Source organism: Myzus persicae, unplaced genomic scaffold (assembly GCF_001856785.1).
Source record: "Myzus persicae strain clone G006 unplaced genomic scaffold, MPER_G0061.0, whole genome shotgun sequence".
Lineage (NCBI taxonomy): Eukaryota > Metazoa > Arthropoda > Insecta > Hemiptera > Aphididae > Myzus > Myzus persicae.
The window spans coordinates 219,013-241,503 of NW_019102393.1; the positions used below are offsets into that span (position 1 = coordinate 219,013).

At 31.1% G+C, this 22,491-nt stretch overlaps 2 protein-coding genes across 3 annotated transcripts in view; one reads left to right on the forward strand and one right to left on the reverse strand.

Annotated features, from left to right (window-relative positions):
• Positions 1–3,094: 3,094 nt before the first annotated feature.
• On the reverse strand, positions 3,095–3,855 carry LOC111032012. The gene is made up of 2 exons (XM_022312168.1): positions 3,411–3,855; positions 3,095–3,333 (listed from the first exon to the last, which is right to left on the reverse strand). The coding sequence occupies exons 1-2, from the start codon at positions 3,791–3,793 to the stop codon at positions 3,318–3,320; spliced, it is 399 nt and encodes a 132-aa protein (XP_022167860.1). The 5' UTR covers positions 3,794–3,855; the 3' UTR covers positions 3,095–3,317.
• Positions 3,856–4,869: 1,014 nt separating this feature from the next.
• The window catches only part of LOC111032007 (receptor-type guanylate cyclase Gyc76C-like), a 41,162-nt gene continuing 23,540 nt past the window's right edge, over positions 4,870–22,491 (forward strand). The window contains exons 1-2 of one of the 2 annotated variants that reach the window (XM_022312162.1): positions 4,870–4,944; positions 20,107–20,291. The gene's annotated coding sequence lies outside the window, so the exon portion shown is untranslated. The remainder of the gene's footprint in view (positions 4,945–20,106; positions 20,292–22,491) is intronic. The other variant, XM_022312163.1, reaches the window with a different exon arrangement.

The window sequence follows — 22,491 nt, forward strand, 5'->3', positions numbered from 1 at the left end:
AAAGTTTTAATGCACAGATGTAACTACATTATGTATTTATATATACTTTACTTTAAATGTTATCATCATTAATTTTCATAATTACCTATTTTTTGCACGATCTATAGACCGATTATTTGATTTTATGTTGGATTATGTCGTGTGAACTGTGAAATGTTTGGGTTTTTAAAATATAATTTTGTAATTCCTGAAAAATAAGTTATTGCATATTTTACAATATATCTATATGTACGAAGGTTGAAGAGTAATATCTGTGTCTAATGTCTATAAACCAGGTCGGCTGAGGCCTTTGAAAAGACTTTTAAACTTTATTGTGAACTGCGAATCATCATCTTGAAATGCATAAACAGCAGGTTTTAAGATCTAAAAACAGCAAAAATATTGCAACAACTATTATTTATAGCATAAAATACTATTATTTTGGCGCATAAATTAGGTAACATCGATAATAATTAATAAATAGGTAGGTAGTTTATTTGTAATCATTATAATATAATTGTGATATTTTAATATTATTATCAAATACTATTTTTAAAAATATTATGATATAATTCTTTATATGTCAAGCATAATTATTTCTAATGATAGTAAAACCTATTATATATAGTATACGTACTAATGCCGAATTTACTATATACATAATTTATTTCTGATTTATGTTAAGCTTCAAATGCAATTATTGTTGTCCACACGAACACACAGGAATTCATAGTGTAATTTTAAATTCTAGGCAATAATTTTTGTATTTTAAGAACACTTAAAATATAGTTAACACTGATACACCTGAAAAATTCATTTATTTTGAACTAAAATTATGAATAATTTTAAGATTAATATGCGTAGTTTAGTATATTTATCTACACAATAATGTAGTATCATAATGACGCAATTATTATAATGATTTGAAAATATTGTTTTGCTTCGGTTAGTTAGGGGCGTATGTGAGACTAAACATCATAAATTCATATAATTCTTTTACTATCATAAAATTAAATTTGATTCTGGTACTAGAGCATAGGTATCATTCAAAAATAACTGTATGATATTGCCCGATGTTGGTATGGGTAAAACTTACTATATAAACAGGATAAAAAATAAAAAATATTACTTTACTACCATTTCCAGGTGTATTTATTGATATTATTGATTATTGTATATTATGATAATTTATCACATGTATATTAAGTCAATAAAACAAATATTTTGTACGGATTTAATCTATTCTGTGATGTAGACATACCACATATTATACGTAACTATATAGTTTATACTTTATACTACTTATAATATAATATATTAATATATAATATAGTATATTATAATTCCATTATATTATACATATATACATAAGAAATACATACAACCTATGCATAGTTAAATCCATACATATTTTAAATTCGTAATTTTTTTTATGCGTTTTTTAAAATAATGAATAATATAATAGCTATTTATACCTATGTTTGTATACCTAATAACACATTGACGAACACCATATATTGGGTAATTTGAATATTTTCGTTTCTTATACACATAATATAGTTGATATTATTGCTATATTATGTAATAAACCAGTCTCTATGTATAATACATACCTACTTAAATGTTTCTCTATTTTTTTTTCTGTTGGACGCGTTTATGTTGATTGGTATTTGGTGTATTACACTATTATTGGTGTATTACAGCAGCTGTACATAATGTAGCTAATGCCTAATATAATATGATAATAAATATATGTATATATATTATATTATAGCAACAGTGCACTTTTTGTTATCTGTACTAGTGTGCGATGACGTCAAATTGTGAACTTTCAATTGACTTTAAAATAAACGATCAGAAATTAATTTTATAATTACAGAAAATTAGATATGGTTTTTTTGTTGCTTACGTTATTTCGAAAATTAGGCGGACTGGCGTGAAACGAAAATCGATGTAATTATATTATATTCTGAACTCGAGCGTCTGGCATATGCTAAGTAAGCAAACTCCTTGGAAAACCGCTGCAATCTGCCTGCTATACACTCCTGTAATAAATACTCCATCCAGCGAAAGAACGCATCGTGGGCCGACCAACATCAGTTTTTCTACGCATCCCCAAGCGAAACCCCACCATGTGAAAACTGGTTTCGATAGCACGGTGACGCGGTGGAGGGGGGTCTCAGAATCGGGGGGTGTTCTCTTTGGACAAAGTGTATAGATACTATAGAATGTGTGTCGTATGCCGTCACCAAGACGGTCCATCGAGATCATCTTTCGACCAAATGTTTTATTAATTGCTTATCTTAAATTCCTTAAGTTTATCTTACGTTTAGAAATATATACCTGCACAATATAAGATTGCAGCTATTATATCTATTAGTACAGCATCTTAGAGAGCCAGAGCTGGCTGGTCGTAGCTCATCCACAAATATAGAAGTACTCATAAGTCATAATAATTATAGGTACAGCTAATACCTTACATATACATTATGATTAGGTAATTCTCCTTACATAATTACTTCGAAATTTAACATAAAGATTTATTGCAATTTATCGTACACGCTTTTGAGTTTATTTGCATTTATATTTTACAGTACCTAATTTATATTTTTATCAATTATACATACATATATGATTTACTATTGCAAAAGAATGCTTAAAAATGAAAATTGGAACTATTTGACCTGAACACAAACGGGATCCGATTTGGCTCAACTTAATAAAATACCTTTTTCAAACGGGAACCAATTCAGATTCTCTTGTAATTATACAAAAGTACTCGTTTCCGCCAAATATGTGTTCTAAATAAACAAAAATAAAATTATATTTTTATATTAGTTTTAATTAGCTTTTTATTTTTAATTTGTTGAACCTTTTTAACGATTTTTTTTTTAAATATAGGTAACATTAATAATTATATATAACGAACATTTTTATGATAGATACCTATTATAAACTGCAGATATGTAATATATAATTGGTACTCATATCCGACAAACTCACTAGTCACTTATATACTTTGTTACCTGTATCGAGTTATATATTATCTCTATTGATTCCTGCTATATAAAATACAAATTATTTTACTAAAATTTATAATATTCATATTAAATACCATTTCCATTTGTCCTGCATGTACACGTTTTCAAAAAAACAATCCTTTGTGATGAAGCTGGCCAACAAAGGCCCATCATCCTTATTTGATTAAATTATTTCGAAGTCATTTTCTTACTACTTTTAATTGTTGTAACTTTTAAAAAAAATGTTAATTTACTGAATCTTTTGTCTGTTTCAGCTTTAACATATTTTGGATTGGGCCTTCATATATAATATAATATTTAATATACTAGGAACCTATATAAATTATAAATAAATATATTTTTAAGTGTATATCAATATTTTAAAATATTTTGAAATTTAAATGGACTTACTGTATTCCAGCTTTAAATAGTAAAAACTTAAAAGATTGTTCTGGACGTTCTGGTGGAAACGTGTTGTCGCTATCTCCTCGTCTGGTAGAAAAGGGAAAGACACGCTTTTGATGGAAAAGGCTGGTATCGGTTGGCAAAAAAAGAAAATGTACACTTTCAATCGCATTCGCCCGTGGTCGTCGCGTCCGATGCTGGTGACCGGTCCGGCAGTCCCATTGAAAAATCTCGCCGGAAAATTTCACGACGAGACGTACGATGCCGAACCGGCCGACAGATGGCGTCGCATCTTGTTTACCGCCGTTGCGCCGCCCCGTTATCAAGAACTGGATGCACTCGTCGGCGGCGGCAACGATCGAGGCCACCGGTCTATTAATAGTAATCATATCACTCTCAGGAAGTGCGCGTGTGTGCGGCGAATGTGCGTGCGCGTGTGTATAAGTGTATATGTGTGTGTGTATAACAACAACTTGTTGCTCGCCGCCGCCGCCGTTGCCGTCGTCGCTGTTGCTGCTGCCGCTGTTGCTGCCGCCGCCGCAACCGCAAGTCGCAACCGCAATGATTAGTAGTAGTCTCCGATCTGTGCACGTTACGCGCGCTCGTCGCACACGCGTTAACACGTCGTATAATTTATAACATAATAATAATAATAGTAATAATAATAATATCCCAAACGGACAACAGCCGTAAATTATTATCACTACCAATAGTTGTATTCCCGTCGTATTATTAATTTATTTTTCCTCCGAGCCGAGTCACATTCATTATTTTTCAAAAATTTGACAAACGCATTCATACATGCTTGCTTTATTAATTTTTTTTAAACATTAATATACTCTTACTTAATCCATCGTCACGATATTATAACGAGGCGTTAATAAAATATAATATTATCAACATCAGCTGCTGCAGCTCGCGGTGATCGGTCGGTGTTTCGGCACGCTCGTTTCCCGCCGCCGACGGCCATTTTCTAGGTTATGTTTAATGATAACCAGTTGTCCGAACAGTGATAATATTTTATAAAATACACGATCAGGACGGGCCTGTGGAACGACCGTCGTTGACGGGTACAAATCAAATACGTTATCGTTTGGCAGACCAGTAAGTAAAAGCCATTGGCGGGTCGACGACTACCGTCGTTTTCGAGTTTTATTCTGTATTGTTTACTTTTTATCGTTATTAGGTATAGGTCTTACCTAATATTTGAGGCCAACGTTTTATTTTCTTCTTGTATTCTATTGTGTCGCCTGTCCGACTTCGACCCTCACGTCAGGTTAAGACGTTTCGAAATTTTGTTTTTTGCGTCCGCCGTTTTCACTGATAATTTATACGTTTTAAAATTTTACCGCGTTTACGTGTGTGTGCATATTATTTTCTAATATCATGACGTGTGTGTAGAGTTTACATCTCACGGCTTTCGTGACGAGACGGATCAAAGAAAATAATCGTTTTGTGTTTACAGGTATTCGAGCCGTGCATGAATTCAGAATTATTATCGGTCCTCCAATGATGTCAACCCGGACGCTGATCCTGACGGGTAAGCATTAAACATTTTAATAATAACAATAAATATACAAAATTGAAAATATTATTACATATTAATATAATATATATACCGTTGCTATACGCAGGTACTCCAAATATGTAGGTATATAGATATATAGGTAATACCCTGCACCATGTACATAGGTAATTATAATACAATTATGAAACTGGTTTGCGTCTGTCGTGTATTCGAGTGGTCCGCCGCTCGCGTTTAAATTATATTTTTTTGAAATGGTTATGCGTATCGGCTGGACCCCGCGCGAGAGTTTTTGCATGCGTCACGTTTCCCGAATGACATCTATATATACTGCAACGATTTCATTTGTAAAATAATAATAAATTATCAATAATAATATTGTATTAATTGTGTCTTTTAACGGCTATTATTAAAGATAAATAAATAAATTGCGTCGCACCGCCGGTGGTGTCCCTTCTATTATTATGCTGTCTCCGAGTGCTCTGCGACTACACACTCACGGCTCGTTGACCGATGACCCGTCCATTAGTATAATAATAATAAATTAATAAAATAACAATAATGTTATTTGGTTTTCGTGCAATTATTACGCGTCGGCGGTCTTTTCGATTTTCTGGCCGACGACCAGAACGATTGTCGTCAATTATTATTAATTAATATTATTTTTATTACGTCGTGTCAATAAAACAATAACACGATAGATGCGCCTCTCGTCGTCGTTGCGGTCGCGTCCGTCTGTGATGAGTGATTGTGAGAAAAAAATATAAGCGTATGCCGATGATATATTAAAAATGTGCACGAACACGACGGATAAATGACGAACCTGTAGTGCTTAAAAAATGATTTCGTGGAATATCTGTATGCGGGGCTTTAGGTATAATATTATTTTTGCAATATGGGTTAACGTTTCGACGGCAACATCCATATATAATCATACAACCATATAATAAGACGTATATAGTATTATATGACACGGGCATACTTTGGCGACTCCGCGAAACGTATAGGTAGGTCGCAGGTAGGTATATCGCGGTATCGTCGGTAGCTCGTCTATATTATGTTGCACGTTACGATTATGCGACGGTCAGTGTGTGTATGAGCGCACCATGTCCGTCCGACAACAAGCACACGCGAGCGAACCGAGAAACCTACTCAAAAAAACAAAAACCGAATCTATTCCCCGATCACGCCACACCACGACTACAACTATAATACACACGACTACACACCACACCACGCACAATCTTGACCGTGACATTTTCGGCGGAGGCCACCCAAACAGCATTGAGAGCTCGAGGCGCCGCCCGCATAGGTTTTGAACATTACAAAATACAATATTTACTATTATATTTTATTATAATTTATAATATCTTATGGTTATGGTATTATTATTATTATTATTATTTTTATTATTATTATTTTTATTATTATTATTATTATTATTATATTATTATCATCACGTTATAATATTATAGTACGTTATCGAAGATGTTGTTCGACGATGACGGCATTTCGGTTTTTTTTCACACATTGCGCTCCGCCGAAATTACGTAATTTCGATACAAAAGTCCACCTTCTCTCCCCGCTGCCGCTGCCGCTCGTGCGCATGCATTTTGTATGTGTGCGCGTTTTTCTTCCCGCCCCGGTCGTTTGGTAATTACACAGTAATTCGGGCACGTTTCCGAAGGTCAACGTGTGACACTCGGGCCAGCGGTGTTTTTACACACTAATACCCACATATACGTGTCAAACGTACAATGTACATCAATATTATATTTTATTATTATTATTATTATTATTATTATTATTATTACTACTAATACTACTACTACTACTACTACTACTACTAATATACTATAATATTACTACCACTATACACGACGTTGTTTTATTGTTTTCCGAGACGACGAGGTCGAATGGTTCGCAAAGTGGTCCGACTTCGTCTGTATATAGTATTTTATAATAACGCTCGTGGTGCGTTGGTGTTACCCCCGGGGCGATATACACGCGGTCCTACGATAATAATTCTAATAATATTATTTGGGCATATCTATCACGTCTATATTACACATTACTATTTGGTATGAAATCGATTTGTTCGACAACGAGACGGGTTGGGCGTACCGAGCCATATGAGTATATGACCGTGCGTGTTCGATGTAGTATTATAATATTAAGGATTTGACGATTTAAAACTCAAATGACATATTTTGAATAACGTCTCATATTATTATTATGTATCTTCTTGCGGATACTTCCTGTTCCTGAAGTATGGATGTGACGCCCTTTGAGTCTTGGCGCGCGCGCCTGTTGCATTTAACGTCAATTTGGACAGATCGAAAAACACAATCGTAGGTACCATATTAATCCACGTGCCGAATACACACATACTGTATATAGGCTACCTGCTTATACTGACAGTCTTGTAGCTCGACTTATCGCTATCAAACAATGCGTCATAATGCAATACTGTAGGTATATTATTGTTTCCCGAGGAGCTTTATAAGTTTACAACGAACAAATATTATTCATTATGCGTCTAGCATGTTTGCCCGATTACGAAAAGACAACACACGCCTGTCCGCTACGAGGAAACACAAAGCTTATTAGGTATAGTATTTTCGAAATTTTTTTACGACGCGTTATAAAAAAAAACGACGGTCGTTCAGATAACCCAAGAAGACGCTTCGCCGCTTTCTGGTGGTCGTCTTACTTCTTTTTTTATTTTGGAAGAATCGTTTTCGATAACGGACGAAAAAAAATCAATTATTATACATCGATGGGTCAGCTAAAGGGCATCTCGCGGGTTTTGGTACAGAGTTCGAATCTGAAAAATCCCTCCACAATTACCAAGCTATTTTTAATTGATTTGATAATGCTTTACGCGTCAGAATTTTCGAATACACGTTCTAGGTATTGCTCTGTTATTAGGTATACCATTATTATTATTAGTTTATTTTAATTATTCATAAACTCTAACCATAATAATGCGACTACCTACCTTTCGAAATAATAATTACCTATTGAAAACGAAAATTGTTATGAGCCGCATAATTATCATCATGCAAAACGAAATATTATATATGTTTGTATACGAAACGTGACAATTGTATTACATCCCGTCGTTTTGTTTGGCTCAGCTCTGAGATTAATATATTAAAACATACTATATTTTAACAGTATTATGTTATCAATATACCTATAGTTAGCATAAACACTAATTATAGGATGTATACCAATATACTAACCTACATTGCAGGATATTTTTGGTATCGATCTATTAATTTAAATTCCTAACCATTCTAATAAATGGTTTAAAATAATAATTCCGAGTGGATGAGTTATCTAACCTAAAACTGTTTCAAAATTGTAATAAATAGAATACATTTTCTGAAATGCGTTATCAAGGAGGTATAATATGTATACATTATGTCTTATTCGTTATCCGAAATAATATTAATGATTTCAACTCATTATTTCTGGCGGCACGTACTCGTGTAGGTGCCTACATATATTGTGTATTTGACATTTGTGTGTGTAATAACTCTAATGTGTTTATATATACATAGTAATTACCCCCTTGCCTAGCAATTGTATTTAACAATATTTATGACGTACCACTTTTGGCAATAATAAAGCAGTCGTTTGTGTTATTGATGAAATGATGAACATGAAGCATTATTTAGCTTAAGTATTATTTTTAATCTAAATCCTTGCACGTATGCATTATGTACATGTAGGTATTTAATCAGCTGTTATGTAAGGTGAAATTATTTTTGAGATTATCAATAATTTAGTGTATTACCTATAAAAGAGTAGGTGAATGCAATAAATAAATAATAATAATAATAATAGTATACATTTAATAATAACATAAAAACCATTATATTATCTGTTCGTGCCTAAACATCATCTGCCTGCTGCTAGTGTAGTATAATAAAATATTTATTTTATTACTTCTATAGATAATTTGAACAATGTTAGCAGCTAATTTAAATGGTTTTTTTTCACGTAGGTACAAATATAATAGGACCATTATAATGATAATTATTTTTCTTGGTAGATGCAAAGATATTTTTTATCATATTATATTTATATTTATTATAAACTTTTATCTCGTACAGAATCATTGTACGTAATAGTGGAAATTGTGTGTTAACTGTCTAAAAGGTCTATTATTCTGTATGATACGAGTTTTGTAATAAATTATTATATTACAAAATTATATATCATCATTATTTCATATTATGTTTTTCAATTTTTCCACTCAAGCATTTATAACAACTCGATTAATATATTATTGCAGTGTCATAAAAATGTTGTTACACTTAGGTACATGTAACAGCCAACAGGGATTAAATCAACAATTTTATTGACCGCGACTTATACAAAGCATCAAAACCTCGAACAAAACATACAAAATTAATTGATTTATTGTCTAACAAATCCTCCGGACGTGTAATTGATTTTTACTACCTACACATGTTTATCGAAATCTATTGCAATAAGTACCTACTTATTAATATTATCGCCTAGTTGTCAGCGATATTAATAACCGTCGCACGTGTGAGTACTTGACTAATATTCCGTTCGATGGCCCATAATACCTACTTCAGGATATTTACGAATTTCTCGAAACGTCGACTTGATATTTCGATATTATTATTAAATATAGCAGCTGTGTTCTAGTCTCTGGATAGTTTTTCTTCTCGTTTAATTCAAAACATCAACAGTTGATGGTCAACTGCTATAGTTGTAATAGAATAAGTCGTAATTACATGACCGTTATAACGGTTATATATTTAAAAGTCATAAAATGGCACAACTGCTGGAGCAGTTGAGTTTCTTATGGCTTCACCAATTTCGAAATTAACTAAATGTCCAATTGTGACTTACTAACAATTCGGACAAAAAAAATCTCTAAAAACTATTAACAATACAATTAGAGTGACTCCCCATTACAGCCATGTTCGTCAACGTGTTACAATCTTTTTGCAATCCACACAGGTGCTTTGCGAAATAAATAACTGGAAGTCGGACAATTTCCTGCATTGCCGGGAAACAAAATATATTTCTTCTTCCCTTGACGGACCGACACCATTCTTATTTTTTAGAAATTATGGTCCACGGACCTACGGTATTATATACATATAGCTGGAGCAGCAGATACCTGTTATAATATTATATTATCGTCGGGAATTTTTTTTTCGCACACTTGTTTCCGCGCTTCCGGCTGTCAGACGGCCATATATGCATAATAATAATAATATATTATAATATATGTTATATACCCGAATGCGTTCGTCGTCGCCGGTGTTCGCGCGTGCAGATTTCGAGCTCGCCACACACGTGAATTTACTTGCTGCGCTTGTGTGGCCTTAGATATTATATATTTTTGAAAGGACGGCCGCGGACGGTCAACGGATGAGAACCAGTTGTGCTGCTGTTGTCGTCGTCGCTGTTGTTGTTGTTGTTGTTGATGTTGTTGAGCTATGATATTATAAGGTGCCCTGTTGTCTGGTCAGCACTCGGTACATATATTATACCTGTAATACCCGTCACCTGGGCGCACCCATCGGGTCGACGAGAGAGAAAACGCACCACCGCGCTAGACGTGTTCTCCATTCGAAATCGCACATTTTATTATTATTATTATTTTCAGCGAACGAGTAATTTTTTTCCAGACTACACACTTAAATATTGCAACGTTTTATTTTTTATTTTTGTATTGTAAACAAAATAATAATGTATATATCCGAAATAAATGTCTCTAACGTAATTTCCCGTTTTTGTATCTTAACGAATTCCTGACTGTTGTGCAACTTTACTGCGAGTGTTTTCGTGTTCGTGCCATACGTGTGATGTGCGAATTATATCGTTTCATAAAACCGTCTTATCCATAGCTATAATATTAGGCATACTACAATAGTAATAATAATATTATATAGGTAAAGGACGTGTAAATATAGGTGCAATCGAGCCTGTACCTATAGAATTTATTTGCTGCAACCTCTGTGATATTGTAAAGCTTGGGGTAAATCACGCACTATTGTCGGGACATATTTTATGTGTATAATTATCTTGATTAGATATTATATTATAATATAACGTGCTCCTTTCGACGTTGACTTAGGCCCTAGGGTGGTTTTGACAGTGTTCAGTAGGTTTTATAAAGTTAAATAAACATGTCTACCTACATCGAATAAATTATTTAGAATTACTGCATATTTGGTTGGCTGTAATATATATACATCTATGATATATGTTTGGAATGTGTTTTCACAAAATGCACTTGTATTTTCTATTATGATAATTTATTACCTATACTATTTATCATTTGTTAATTATTTTTAATCATTCTGACATCTCGTTTTTGTTAAATTTTTGCATTGATCTGATGTGTAGTAGGTCCTATACCCTACGCTTAAAGTTAACTTAGATTTGGTAAAAAATTATATTTTTCATAAAGATTAAAGATCGTTAAATTATTTTATATCTTGTTTTATCTATTATATAATTTTCTATAACTCGTCCCATATGGGTTATACATGATAAGGTTATGGTATACATTATCGATGGTAAAATAATTTAAGAAAATAATGCACTACTTATATTAGAAAGTTGATCGCATTTTTATTTTTTAAATTTGGTACACCCACATTGAAAAATTGTTTTCTCTAGCCTAATATTGAATTGACTATAATATATAACATCATATAGTAACATTTTATGGATATTTATTGAAAAGTGAGTACATGTTTTGAACAAATTCCTTGAATAATAAACGATTGTTACAATTTATTAGTTTAATGTGATTATATAAGAATAGGATTATTATTTTATCAGACGGGTATATGAAACCATATTTTATTATAAAACATATTTTGTTTTGCGTAACATATCACTGAAACAGAAATTTGCCCTAAATTGTTAAGAATTATAACCGACGCACACCACATATTTTATAGACAAGTGGTAGACTGCGATATTTTTAATCTTATGAATTTATGATGCTTAACAACAACGTATACGGCAAATATCTAGTAATCAAATAATATTTTGGCAACGAGACACAACTGTACGCTTAAGTGTAGCATCTGGTTCGGAACTAAAGAATGGTTCAATTTTGGTTAACGTACATCGTTTTATTTGTATAGTGTCCATACGCATGTGTTTTATGTTCTGAAAAAAATAAAGTTATTTACACTTAAAGAAATCGCAGTCGATAAGTAGGTTGTGTACACATGTGTCCAAAACCGAAATGATCGAATTCAAACATTTAAAAATGCTTCTACGAGTATAGCAAAAAAATCCGAAAAAATATTATTCATGAATGCGTATAATGAGGCATTATTCATGATGACCAGTTAACATCATGATATATGACGACAGGTAGTTTTTAATATTTCGTGAGATCGTAGGATCAGTATAAACTAAATATGTGTTCAATATTTAGTTACAACAATGGCTTGCCTGAGAGAGATGAAGTGAAGTGATATGACAGTTTGCCCATTAATAACGCTTTAAAAACATTTGAAACCCATTACGATTAAAAAAAAATGGTAACTCGTATTAATATATGTCATAATAATAATAATAATAATAATAATAATAATAATATACCGAACGTTTATAAAAACAAAAGTGATATATTACTGGTTCTAAATAAATAAAAAATATTGTTCTATTATACATCGATCATCTATACATTTTATATATGTCAGTACTCAGTGGTGTAGCTAAAGGTGTATAATACAAGTACAAGATAATCACTACGAGGAATAAAGTATTGTTAGGTATATATACCTATATATATATTAATAATTTTAATTTAAATGTTGAACAAACCGAGTAAGAGTAAATTATATGTAACAAATAACGCCAGTGTGAATAACTTTTTATTTGTTATATTATTATTATTATTATTATATTATTCACTTTAATTATTAATCGTTGTACAATATAATATTTTAGCTGTATCAACCTCTCTCTGAAGTCTGAAGTAGCATATGGTTACCAATCGATTCGTCTATACTGAGCAGAGACACTAGTAATAAAGATCTACCCCGCCAATCATAACTTCGTTGTGTAATTATTTTTTTTTATTTCTAAGTTGTTCTATTCGTTTTGTCTGAGAACCACTGCGGCGTTATACTAATTTTAAACGGTTCTCGCTTTTTAAAACGACTAAACCTTCAACTCAATTTACTTACGTGCGTGCATACGTCCCTTCCTCGTCCGTTTTTCGTAAAAAGAAAAAACTATATATAGTATAATATTATGTTACTTGTGTTTAAGTTTTGATAGCGATGTTTTCCTGAATAAAATTGTTTCTTATATAATTATTATTATGTTTAACAAAGGTTATGTTATATTATATTATTATTATAATCTTATTATTGACTTGTTATTGTCGTGACACTACTATATTTTCTTCTGTACGTAATTATAATATTATATACCTATTATTCACCCAATCACGCTCCTCGTCGCGTCGTATACACATTCGTATTGAGCAATGTTTTAATTATTAACACTGTTAAATTATTATGTAAACCTATCGTTGTGACGTATATTATGTCGGTACATGACATGTGTAAAATAAATAAACAAATAATAATATTATCGTAGTTGTAAGTCGCTGCAGCAGGGATAGCGGAAGAGCGTTCACCAAGTACCTATTGTGCCTACTTATAATACCTAGCCACCTATAGGTGCTCTCTGTTAATCTTGTAAATCTTTTCGTCAAGCCTTATATTATGGTTATTTTATAATGTACCTTAAGATTATTGAGCTAGGGGACTTAAAGGTAAATAAATAGAAAAAAAATTATCATATTATTATTCCATAATAAAGTTGGCAGTGTGTGAGTGTACTGTGTCGTTATTGTTGTAAAGTGTGTTTGCGTGCAAATCGAAGGAGTGTCTCAGTGTGTATAATGTATATAGTGTTCGGTGTGATATATATATATATATACATATATACACTTGTATAATATAATACAAACCGGCCGCCATCAGTACAATATATATATATAATATATAAAGGTATATATGTAATATATACAGGCAGGGCCACCACACCCGGCAATTTATCAACGGGCCAAATGCACGGTACATAATATACAACACTTACTATATAATATTATTATACATGAGGTGTCTATTTATAGTTCGAGCGCGATTCCACGTACAGCGTAATATTATTCCGCGAGTATATTATATATATAAAAAATATACACATAATAATACAATTAAATAATAATATTATATTGCGGCAGCGGTGTACTTTTAAGGAAAAAATAAATTTATTGTTCGTGTTTCCAAACGATCTTTTATTTTTCGAATCCCACGCTCCTTTGCATCCTTATACCAGTACCGCTATATACCGTGTGTGTGTGTATATATACATAGCCTCGCCTCTGGGGATGTTTCGGCGTAGAGCCTGCCTATATATTTTATGATATATGTCGTGTATATCTTTTTTCCTTTTTTTTTTGTACGTGATCGCTCTGTCGCTCGTCGGCCGTGAAATTTGGCACCGCGCGAGGTAAAAATCTGCTAAACGATAACCTCGCTTAAAAATAATAATAACACATACCCTACCTATGCGCATATAATATGCATAATCTGCATAGTCACTATATACGCGCGTTATTCGAGTATATATTATGATATGGGTACTTTATATTAAATATTTTTTTTTGAGAGAGTGGCTTACGTAACGGAACTGTGTATTCGAATGCGAATGTGTTTATACGGTGGTTCGAATGCTAGGTATATATGCATCAAATATAGGCTACAATAATATAAGGTATATAAGTATTATGTTATTATTCTCTGTATATAGGCAGGTACGGGATATTATTATGATATTATACGCGATTATCGATTTTTATTTTCTTCAGTTATTTTTTATTTTGAAACCGCGACATCGCGTATAGCAGTTAAAAACAATCATTATGTACGTTTTACTATCGATAAAACATTTTGCTGTATACTTTTTTTTATCTCGAAGTACAATCTGTTAATCTGTGTTTATTTAAATAAAAAAAGTTTAAAGCAAAATTTCATGATCAAACAAAGGTTATCGCATCTTATCGGCTTTCAAAAGTTGCGTGTTCAATTATATTTATACAAAAGACAATTTCACGTCATAATAATAATATGTATTCGGCAAACTGCATGTCTGCATCATGATCTCTAGACGTTCCCTAAGACGTTTTTTGTTGTTCTTAATAATGTGAGAATTTTGTGTTAATATTTCTATTATTTTTACGTGCCGTATCCAATGAAATACGGGGGGGGGGGGGTAAACAACAAAGATAAACTTTTGATCCACGTTACGTTACATTCACACGAATCACCCTGTGTATTATGTGTATACGAGCATTTATATCTAAATAAAGTGATCAAAAAAGAAAACATTAACAAAACTGTACAATTTATGGTTTTTTATATTCTACACTTTGTCCTACAAACATCTGTATGTCTTTATTCGTTTTATATACGTATAATATATTTATTATACGACGATAAAGTATGATGTATGCTTGTGTGCACATGAGTACTTTTATATTTTTCTTGGACTATATATAGCTGTACCTATATGATTGCATTTTTTTTTTTTCGTTCTTAAGAAGCTTAACCATTTATAATATAGAAGCAATGTATAAATTACTATTTAAAAACAATTATATGCCATGTAGCTTAATTGCAATTATACCTAAAACTCTATTTATTATTGAAATGCAATAAAAATATTAACAACGCTTAACTGAAGTATAGCGGTTTTTTCCCTAAAGGAATGTCACTTAATAATAATAAACCTCTACATGGCTTTATCTTTCGCATACATTGCTCAAACATCATAATCATACAAATTAATAATTATGTACTTCGATTCCATTTAATATATTTCATATTCTAATTATTGACCTCTAAAATGTTTCTACAAAATTCATAAAAAAAAATTACAGTTTGATCTTAGCCTATTTTATCTATTATGCAGATACCTACCTATATTGAATACCTAACTATATACTTTCAGTATATTTATAGCACAAAAGATTGTCGTTTCGCCAATTATGGGGGTTGATAAACTGAGGACAGATAAAAATAAGGAAAAACATCTTTATTCTGTACCTATATCAACATAAATTTAATTTTTAAACATTTAATTCATATTATTAATAAGTCATTTAATGATATATATTTTCCCCTCTAGTAAGCCCATAGTATATGTAATATTAGGCACTGGGTTTGTCGTTGAAAACTATACAATGCCTAGTAAAAAATTAGGTTTCTGGTATTATATTTTCTATAACATTAAATATGCAATCGGAAATAAACATTTTTTTCAAATTTAACATTTGAATATAATGTGTCTTATAATTTTCATCTTTTACATTGTTTTATAAAAAGATATTATAAAACATGAATTATAATATTTTTTTTACAGATTTAATTGTTTGACATAATCATAGTTTTTCTCATAATGCCTAACTATTCCCTACATTGATAAACTATACCCATTATCTATATTATGATTATATTGTTTTAAAGGATAATAACATGATGCTGCCGGTTAAATGTGTGTGATCTGTACCGACAATCGATGATCTACGAACGCTTATTAATAATATTAAATGTGACCTATTATAATACTATGATAAATGAATGGCTTCCTTAATTTGATCATCTGGAAGAATTTAAAAACAATTAATCGCTTACGGAAAATGTTTAACAACATTTGATATGGTTTCCGAAATCGCGGCTTTTCAGTACATTATATAGTTTTAATAATAATATGCTGGTATTTTTTTTCTACTTCGGATGCCTCAATTGGCCGGGAGTATAGGTTTCATCTGGTATATTCCGGTCGCCCTTAGAGGGAATATATAAGTTTCTGTCATACATACCAAGAGGGATCTCTTTGCCTGGAGATTTGTCTCATCTAGCCTAGAAAGAGAAACCGCCTGTGACCGGGTTCGAATTGATGACGTTGCGCATCGGCACTATACCGCCTTCATCCACTCGCCCACTCCGTTTCTGGTATAATGGTCAACCGAGTGGTCAACTGTATAGAATGTCATTTATATTTATGTACAGAAATATAATTTTTAAATCCAGTATACTTACTATAGAGCCCATATACCTATTCTTGTTAGATTTAAATAAGTCATCAATGTATATAACGGTGACATCAGTTTTTATAATCAATTACTAGCTATATAGCTTATTGCGTACCTATCATACCGATTACTGTTAACGACAAATTACGCATAACATACAATTTGATTTTGTATACATTTACCTACTTGATATTTTATTGCATGTTTTTATGCATAGTTAAACATATTTTTTAATATTTAATTGCTCGAGAAAAATCACTCTTAGAGCTTCCCGTCTAGTGGTGAACTTTTGATTAAAATGAAACGTTTTATTGGGTTTGACCACAATCTTCACTTTTATTTTCTTTCCTTATCCAAGTAATATAACGCAGTATGTATGATCTATATTTATACGGGTTCGGGTTGTAATTACTATCAATATCATAGCCAAATTTATTCTACATACATATTGCTGTTTAGATTGATTGCTTTCGTGGTGCTTAGTCGTGGGTCTTTGAACAGAATGTTCTCTCTATTTCTTTTTCTCTCTCTTTCTCTCTCTTTCCGACTATGTTTTTGCAATGCAAACACACTAATTATTAACTCTTGTCGGACATATTGAAATAATCGATTCGAAGTTGACCCTAGTCAATTTTTTTTTGGTAAACACAGAAATGCTAACACACCATGTATATATTGGCAAATTAACTAAAGAGGGTTTTTATAGTCGAGCTGTGTCAACAAAATGTCTTAATAATTTAGCCAGCAACAAAACAAACTATAAATTTCCTTCGGCTTGATCAAAAAAAAAACTGGGCGTTGTCTAAGTAGAATTTTGATATGACTATTACCTACTCAAAATATAATGTTTGAAGTTCCAACCATGATAATATAGACTACATTATTATTATTGAGTTTTCGATGTTGCTTTTATTACATCATGAACAATTTATCAACATTTTACTTCATGTCATATTGTATCGAAACATCATTCAATACTAAAATATCTTAAATATACTTATAATGGCACATTATGTGTTATTAATTATTATATAACATGCAGACATTAGGTATATAAGTACTACATTAATTTTTTTTTCGTTATCACGATTAAGCATTTAAGAAAACAGTCGTTTTTTTGTAGAAACAGACATTATCGAGAAAATGGTTGTACAAATATTTGCTTTTCGAAAACGTGGTATTTCAATAAGAATTATAATATTTGCGTAACTAGGTACTAAATGAAAAAAAATCTTGGTGAATCTTGTTGCATAATATAACTTATAATCTGGACTATTGTTTTATTATAGGCAATCGCCTATTATACCTGTCGTATATAAATTATCTAACATTTAAAAGCACAAAGCTATTGTCTAATGGCAGTGATAGAATGTGTTATGAACTACCTATTCATTATACTCATATTGTACAATATAATATAAATTATGACTACCTACCTACTGTTCAAAGACCAAACACAAAAATATTTTAATCTTATCTGATAACATTTACTTGGTAAATTAGTAAAAATGTTAATCTAATAAAGAAAACAATTTACTACTTGTGATACCTGCTATTACCTACCATTTACCTATACCTATAAAAAACTATATATTATGGCGTGTTTCATGTACACTAATTTACTTTGCCGCACTCAAGACTAACCTGCTACAATAATATATACAACGTCCAATAAATGATTAGGTAATTATTTAATAAAATACCTGCCAATATAATATATAGGTACTCATGATGTTTACATTGAACTTCAGTTTAAATTAACAATCATAGGCAAATTAAACTCTTCAGTATATTATTTCATATATTATTATTTGGCTGGGTATTAAATATAATACAGGTACCTATTATATGTGTGCTGTATAAATTTATTTTGTTATATTGTTTCATTCAAATTATATTTACTATTATCGCGTCAATTATGACTTATTAAAGTCATTTAATTACTATGCAAATAATACCTACTCGAACGTATTATTATTAGAAAATGTCGGCGCTACAAAGGCGGGCGCGTGAGATACAAAATAGCCGATTTTTTCCCTTCTGCATAATATTATTATATTACCTTTTATACATGTATTCATAATATTATTATAATTACATCGGCTATTTAAACGGTGTGTGTGTGCGTGTGTACTGTCTATAATACATATACGTGGGCAACATAAAAAGATACCTACTTTGTTTTCTGTTGTGGTGTACCTAACTAGCGTATGTGTTACGACACGTTATATTTATATTATTATTATTATAATGCCGGTTAAACTGGAAGAGGTCGTAATAACATGTTCCGCGGGCCTAATGCGACGTACGTTTTATGCGAATTATGTGCTTAGTGTACACAAATTAATAAAAATATACGTTTGTAGGTATATATAGTAGCTCCGGTGCAAAAAACGACCGTGCGTTATAAAAACACACGTCGCACGAATGCGTTTTGACCGTCGATATAAACGACGACATTTTCAAACACATAATTTTACAGCGATAAATGTGTTTTTAATTTTCCTCGATATTATCCCCTCGAAATTGGTCTGCCCGCGTTGTATTATAGCCTATAGGTAATTGGTTTATTATCGTAAACTACTTTCAAACTTACATTTCATTTTCATTAGTCATAATTGCAAAAAAAAAATGATTATTTAAAACCACTCGCGGGAGTATGCGTTCTAGAAAAATGTGTTGTTTGTTTTAGATTCTATACAACGACAGTATAATGAATCATCGCACTCGAAAATGCCGATTGAAAATTATATTTTACTGTCGAATTATTGCAACACTTTATCTAAAAACATGTTGCATCTAAATACGATTTAGTACCATTTTTCACATGAGTAATATCGTTATCGTGTTGGTATATCGTAAAATATAATACAAATATACAATTTATAACTTACATTGATCAAATCAAAGTTAAATAACTTAAAGTGTAGTTTTAAAAATTATCATATTAATAATCTGCTCTTTATATTTATAAATTTTAATATTTTCATCTTCAATCTATATGGCATTAATGCAATTAATACATTTTTTTGTACAATTTCTAGAAAAATTTTGATGAGCCCAAAGTTCAACCCATATTCAAGTTTTAATCGATTGGACTTAATATGCATATAAAATGAGCGTATTGCATGTTCGAAATTCTAAAATATATGAATTTCTACAGTCTTGCTAATGAATTGTAATGTAAAACTACTAATAGCTACTTCGCACAGCTCGAGGAACTAATCGAGTAAGTAAAACTTCATTATAATTGTATTAATAGCATTAAATCGGAGGTAGTTATAACTAATGAACATTTTCAAAGTTCATCAAACTTTGTAAACTTATAAAAATAGAGATTCCACTTTTAAATAGAATTAACATACGATTTGCTTAGTAACCATAACAATAGCCACTATAATATACCTACTAGTGTCTAAAAAGAAGTGATTTTTTATATTTAAACTAAGCATGATTATAAAATTATTTTACACGGTAATCGTAATATTTACAACTGATATATACACAATAATATGTATTATAATTTTAATACTAATAATGGTTATTATTTCTTTATCATAAACTTAAATTTGTACATTTATACAAATTATACATGTCTCAACTCTCAAGATAAAATTACTCCAATGTCCAACCTCTTAGCTTCCGATGAAACTGAAAATTGTTAGTATATTAATATATTGATAAGTATTTTCGAGAAATAAATATAATTTATAAATAAGATAAATTGCTACTGATTTTCACAATTGTATAAAAATGGTAACTAAACATTTTTAATGAAATATTTTTAATACGTATTTAATTTGCCAAGCGATAAACTTCGATTTCACCAAACAATTACTACTAACAATTTTAAACGATACTCTTATAACATGGCAATCCGAATGGTATTTATTGACATAATTATTGTACTAAATTTGTCAAAACCTATAAATGATAAATAAGTCATTAGTACAAAATAATAATATCTTAGCAGATAAATATTATAATATATTATATACCTATAATAATATAATCACTTAAGTTTAGTCGAGTAATGGAATTTCTGGCACGCAAGTCCTAAATTATAAATTTTGATTTAGCTGTTAAAAATAATTGGTCAGATGTAGGTAAATCCGTAAACGGAATACGAACAAAATGTGTATAGCCATATAGGTGTATATTTACGGAATTATTTTTAATTGACTGTAAAGGATTTTTTGTGTTGACCGTTAAGTTACATAGATAGCTTTAACTATTATAATTTGTTTATAATTACTGTGTTGTACGTATAATGACATTGTAGTGATTTATGAAACAAAATGTATTCTGTTCAAGCCATGAATAATTTTAAAAATTGTGAGTATGTTTTGAACGTTTAATACGACAATACAAAAAAAACCTACCTACGCCTATTTTCATGGATAGAAACTATTCAGAGTTTACAATAATTGAATTGAACTCGTCCATTGTATAGGTACTTATCATTACGATTCCTGCAATCCTGTCCCACCGAAGACCAAATAGTATCTACATATTCTACATACAGATACCTAACCATCTGTTAGTGTAATTTGCGGGTTTTCTTATAATATTTTTTATTTAATCGTTTTTTTCTTGTCCACCAATGCGTAGGTTACACATTTTTAAATCGTTTACTTGAACATTATTTCTGCGCTGGTGTGATGTTACATTTTAAAGGACCGAAGAACTTTCTTCCGTGTATCTTAGTATTGTATTTATATGTAGGTAGTGAGTATACACTTATAAATGTAGTATTCGACGTGTTCATTGGTGAAATCTATTGTTGTGCGCCTGAAATTTCACAATTTCGATAAAAAAAAAGAAAAAAACTACATCAACAATAAATACTCCTCTCCGGTACATAATATATTAATATAATATTATTATATTATACGTGTTGATTTATAATGAGAAAAATTACGTAGATTAGAGAAATCGTATAATATATAATAATATGTAGGGTACGAACTCGTCTAGAAATAAAAACACAAGTATAAATACTATTATGTTTTAATATCAGCCCACTGATTTATACTGCAGATATCGGATAACGCGTTTCCTTTTCGAAGCGATTCACTGTATTTCGTTACGTTATAATCAAGTGCCTCGCGAGAAAAATAACACATTGAACTCGATCGCGATCAAATTTTTGCTATGCACGTATATAATACATATAAAACATAATATGCGTGTGGTGTGTGTACATTCTTTAGTTTGGGACAAAGTAATTCTGACTATAATCGATATATATATATATATATATACATATATTATTATTATTATTATTATGAGACCGGGCGTTTCGTTCAATTGTCTCGAATGAATAACAGCGGAGGCATCCAATTGACTGTAGCACTACAAATGCCGTCGACGGCGTGTGATGACGGAGTACATCGTAGTAGTCGTTGTGGTCGCAGTCATAATTACAA

What these genes read in the sequence shown, in the direction of transcription:
- LOC111032012 (XM_022312168.1), bottom strand. Translation starts at nt 3,793, where the DNA reads ATGATTACTATTAATAGACCGGTGGCCTCGATCGTTGCCGCCGCCGAC.